The sequence below is a fragment of the Mizuhopecten yessoensis genome, unplaced genomic scaffold, assembly GCF_002113885.1.
Source record: "Mizuhopecten yessoensis strain PY_sf001 unplaced genomic scaffold, ASM211388v2 scaffold6579, whole genome shotgun sequence".
Lineage (NCBI taxonomy): Eukaryota > Metazoa > Mollusca > Bivalvia > Pectinida > Pectinidae > Mizuhopecten > Mizuhopecten yessoensis.
Window position 1 is genome coordinate 23,707 of NW_018406620.1, and position 5,597 is coordinate 29,303.

A 5,597-nucleotide genomic window follows, 5' to 3' on the forward strand; every position below is an offset into this window, starting at 1 on the left:
GAAATTCTTATAAGTAACTGTATTTTTTCCGTCAACACATGCACTTCCTTCGAATTGCAGTTTTCTTCTATAGGTGACACCCGTCCTCATATGACCCTGGCTGTTGCGAGGACATAAATCACCTGAAACAGTACATCCTTTGAAGTCCTTCTGTATGGCTTGATGATGTTTTCAAACCAATGGTCTGGAGCATTACTTGGTTAAGAAGACTGAATGCCGTTTAACAGAGGGTCTCTCTCATAATACTCTGGCTCCCTAGGGGGAGGAGTGGGGTCCCACAGGGGGATTCTCCAATTCAGTTACACAATTTGTTGTTAGGACCCCCTGCACATCTTTAGTAATCAGATTTTACGTCTGTCTGTCCTTCTGTCTGTTTTTAGCACACCTGCTAAGGACAAGTGAGCTTTTGCCCTGGTGCGCCCGTCCCGTCCCGTCCAGTCGCGTCGCATCCCGAGTCAATGTAAACACTTAGCAACTTCATTCATCGACAGATTTTGGTCAAACTTTATACAAAGGTCAAGTATAGGTATACTTCTGACATCTTTGTATTTCAGGGATCCAAGGTCAAGGCCAAGGTCACATTTGCTATATATAGAAAATCATCGTGTCCCGTCTCGATTCAATGTAAACACTTAGAAACTTCATTCTTTGACAGTTTTTGGTCAAATTTTATACAAAGGTCAAGTATGAGTATACTTCATAAATCATTGTATTTCAGGGATCCAAGGTCAAGGTCACACTTGCTTTATATGGAAAATCATCCACTGATTCAATTTAAATACTTAGCAACTTCATTCTTTCATGGATTTTGGTCAAACTTTATGCAAAGGTCAAGTATGAGTATACTTCGGACATTGTTGTGTTTCAGGGTTCCAAGGTCAAGGCCAAGGTTACTGAGGCTATATATAGAAAATCGTCAACTGATTCAATTTAAACACTTAGCAACTTCATCCAATATGTTATGGAGATGGTAATAACATACAGAAAAAACATATGAATATTAAAGTCAACTTATCAACTTTAAGTATAGAACCTTGTGTGTGTGCATACATGGACTTTATCCAGTGTAATAAAATGTTTTCTTTAGCTTTTGGATAGCTTTTCAGCCTTTGATATCAAAGGTCAAGGTCACTATAAATAGAACATCAGTTTGTGCACTGTATTTCGAATTCTGTTGGACTGATTACACTCAGATTCTACTGAGTCCTTCCTGTAAGAAAGTGCCTGCTTGGGATAACTTTTCAGGTCCAGTGGTCAAAGGTCAATGGGTCACTATAAATAGAAAACCTGTTTAATGCACTAATGCACAATATCTTGATTTCTCTTGGGGTGATTACACTCTTGACTTTATAGAGTGCTTCCTCAAAGAAAGTGCCTGCTTGGGATAACTTTCCAGGCCCAGGGTTAGGTCTCTATCACTGTTTCTATACATATGAATAGAAAATCAGTTTATAAAATGCACTACTTATATTTCGAGTTTTGTTGGGCTGATTACACTAAAGACTTTATCCAGTGCTTTTATATAAAAAAAAACTTGCTTTCACTAGTGTTTGCTACATGTATACCTAACCAGTTTCTTTTAAATCTTCAATAAACATAATTATGGATAATAGTCACGGCGGTATTTAAAAAAATATATAAATCTTATTACCGGTTAGCTTGTAATAATAATAATAATAATAATAGACTTTATTTATACTGGATAAAAACATGTTGAGTCACAGACTCTTCTCACACATGGCCGAGATCATATATACAAGTATGTACATGTACAACATGGATAATACGTTACAAATTTAAGAGATAATGCAAAACGCATACATTATAAACCAGTTTCGTATACATATATAAAGCTATACTGCTTTTCAATTGAGTAATTAATTATATAACTACATTTCATTACAACACATATGTCAACCATACTGTTATAGTAACACACGCTGCTGAAACATAATTACATATCGTAGTATATTGCTTATTGGGAAAGTCGTAATGTCCAGATCAGGCCGAAAGAGAGGATGTTTTTTCGGCTTTAAACTACATGTAGTAGTTTAAAATCGTTTATGCAGTTGGTTTTAAATACTGCAATACTGGTTTGAGTGGATAGGCTGTTCAAAAGATGTGGTCCTTGATATAAAAATGACCGCTTGAAAAGTTCTGTTTTGTGTTTTGGTATACGGTAATTAAAAATGTGGTTCATGGTCACTTTGATAGATTGAATACAAATACCAACGCAAGCTGCTGATATTTGTCAAGATTAATATTGTAAAACACGTATATTAACCAGGAACACTTGTTTTGTGTATGTAATCGATGAAACCGGAAATGGACGTTTACCGTTTTCCGCCCAAAATATTTTGACTTGTTTGCACTAACATATTAGACTTGTGCGCCATTGTTGTCCTCTGGTTTAGTCGCTCGGAACTCCGGGGTGATACATTATACTTGTTTTTCTGGCGGGCGAGACCCCAAATGAGCGAAATCACATCGTGGAAACTTGAGCGCGAGAGGGAAACAAAGTAATTATTTCCCAGTCACGTGATCAACTAACTCCAATCATATATGCTGTAATATAGATGAGGTATACTTATAACGTGTATAGGTAACTGCAAGCCAAAACTTGAAAACCAATGGTACATCCAATGTATGAGAACACAGCCCCGCGAAGTAAATATATTATGATGTAGTATGTTGTAGTGATTTGAAATCAATATGTAATTCCACGGAAAAGAAGTTTATTTCAATAAATTAAGAACTTGAGATTTGAAGTGAATTCGACGGAAACTCACTTCAAGTGTCATTGAAACGTCCTTGCGGTCACCCATCCAGCCACTGACTACGCTCAACGTTGTTCGATAGCGAAGCACGTGCACGTTCCCGGGTAATACCGCACTGGACAATCTAGCTCGGAATCCCTTGGGTCCTACCTGCAATGAACTGGCTTTACACGATACCAGGACCATCCGCTGCCACCAAATGTGACGTGAATGGCGGTCACCAATCAGTCACTAGGCGAAAACTATGTTCGGAATTGCTAAAAAGGATGGCCGGGTCCATACTCATGAAACCATTCTCATGCTCAAACATGGGGTTTAAGTTCATACAAACTTTCTTGTGACTCGCTGTAATAATACAACGCCGTCAGATAATTATATTTTGACACTGGAAATGGCATTTGGTTTGAGATGGCTCCAATGTTCCTCCAAATAATTGAGAAATTCCGTAAAGAGGACAAAAAATTGGCCATGAACACAGATTCTGAAATTGAGTACCTAGGCGTTTTCACAAACAACGGCCCTGTAATATAAATTACAAAGGAAGTGATAAACAAATAATTACTTGCATGAAAAAAAAGCGAAAAGAACGCATATTATCATTAGGAAGATATTTTCCCGTACATTTGTAAGCGTGAGTGTTTTGATTGGAGGAAAATATATCCAAGAGAATGATTAGAAAAAATACAGGATGTGTAGTGTTTAGATAAGTTCATTTTTCGGAGAATTGAAATCGAAAGTAGGATTCAGCGTGATAAAAGTCTTTACAATTAATATATTTGTACGCCGGTGGTAGCAAAGTTCAATGGCCTCGTCCCTCGTCGCTAATTTCTGCATCGCCACCGCAGGGAGAATAAGTGCGAAACAAAAAGTCAGTTCGATTCGACGGATCACGTACAGCGGCCGGTATAAGGTAAATCGAAATGGCATTCTACAAACAGAGGCGGATCCAAAGGGGGATGTCACAAGCGCACGGTACGTAAAAACCCAGCATATCCTCCCAGGACAGGGGCACCAGTCCCTGCCACGCAACGGACCCTGTAGGACAGACACTCAGACACGTTTCTTAATGAACCACGACAAAATTTCAACATTGAACTCAAAATTGTATTAGTATCTTTGGTGTACGTTCACTCAGGATATCAAACAATTACCAGGATTTCACGGTCGAAATCCAATAACTAGGAGAACGTATGCTAAGCGTATATGTATAATAGGAGTAAAATGTCATGAAATTTAGAAGCTTGTAAGACATCCATCAGGTTTATTTGTCTCATTGAAGAATACGTCGTAAATAGGCAAAACCACACATATGTGTGGTTTTGCAATTATCACATGACTTAACCCTATTGTAGCCTTGGTAATAAGGATTTTTTATCTGATATGACTAAATGCACATTTTATGTTTTTCCTCTTTTTGTCGTTTTCCATCGGCACACAGGTCGACGCAATGCCAGGATTTTTTTTTATAAGAAACTTGTGTTTTATTAAAAAAAAATGGCATTCTCTTGATTTTTTTTTATGATAACGTTTTTCTTTTATTTTTATTTAACACATTCTTTGTATAATTAATGTATTTTTTTGATAATTCTGAGATATAGAAAACAAATTCTTAAAAAAAGAATCATTGCATGGCTTTAAAAAAAAGTCATTGCATGGTTCACAGGACCTGTGAATGATAAGAGACTTTTTGTGACTGAACTGTACCTTTGGGTGTACAACATTTTAAATATTAATGGTTAAATACAAAATAACAAAGAATAATTCAAATGCAACACATTTAATGGCATAAAGTTACGTGTATTCATGAAAGTTTAAATGTCGGTCATTACAAATTCTCCCAAAGTCTCGCAACGTCACAGCACGCGCTGAGTCTGAGTGACGTCACGCGCCAAGGTCAGAAAACACAAGAAATCTAGATAAAATCTTCATTATCTGAGTCAACAATTGGCAGTATTCGTCGGTATTTCGTTGGAGGTGATGAATGTGATGTTGTACGCGACTGTGACGATATTTGGAAGTTTATGTTGAATGTTCCACCTGTGATAGTTGCTCCGGAAAATATACCAGGGAATTCCCCTAAAAGGTAGTTCCGGCTACTGTGCATGTGGTGATACAGGATCTTGTATCGCACATGTGTGATACAAGCAGACAGGAAGCACATCTGACAAAATGATGTATTACTATCGTAAGATTGCATAGGCATGTGATCAATTTCCATTCATCACTCCTAGATAATTATGTGTTAAGTTTTTATTAGCTAAGGCGTTAGCCGCAAGCTATTGGTATTACTTCAGTTAATGAGCTCAAGATATTCAAAAATGTCGTTTTCACACAGACGCCTCTAGCGGTACCCACTGGTACTAAATTGAATCATATATACCGGACCTACTGTCTTTATTATGCGTAACTTTGGACTCAAATGCACTTGAATGGCTTGTAACTATCATTCCTTTCCTTGGTAGATCATATGATCTTATTACAACGTCGTATTCTTATTGAAAATGCACCCTGTTTATCTCAATCGGGAACTGCCACTTGACTGTAGGTCATGCATGCTATACACGCAACTTCCGGTAAAATACTTCAGTTAATGAGCTCAGATATTCAAAACGAGACATAACGTCACCTACCAGTAATACTAAACAAACTGCAAATAAAATCCATTACCACGGACTCAAGTTCACTCACAAGTCATTGGACATAATCTTATTCTTAGTTAGAACCACGGACTTAGATAAAAATATCTAATCTAATTCCGTGTTAGAACTAAGTATCCTTCTAAAACTTCGTATTTACCCTTGGAACTGTCGCTGGATTAAC

General features: G+C 37.3%; 1 protein-coding gene across 2 annotated transcripts in view; it reads left to right on the forward strand.

Moving 5' to 3' along the window:
* Window positions 1-5,597, forward strand: part of LOC110452300 (quinone oxidoreductase PIG3-like) — a 27,464-nt gene that overhangs the window by 7,262 nt on the left and 14,605 nt on the right. Inside the window, exon 1 of one of the 2 annotated variants that reach the window (XM_021500721.1) lies at window positions 3,523-3,687. The exons of the other annotated variant lie outside the window; for it this stretch is intronic. Within the exon in view, the coding sequence (XP_021356396.1) occupies window positions 3,580-3,687 (108 nt within the window). The 5' untranslated portion in view covers window positions 3,523-3,579. Of the gene's footprint in view, window positions 1-3,522; window positions 3,688-5,597 lie in introns of those variants that run through there. 2 annotated transcript variants of the gene reach the window in all.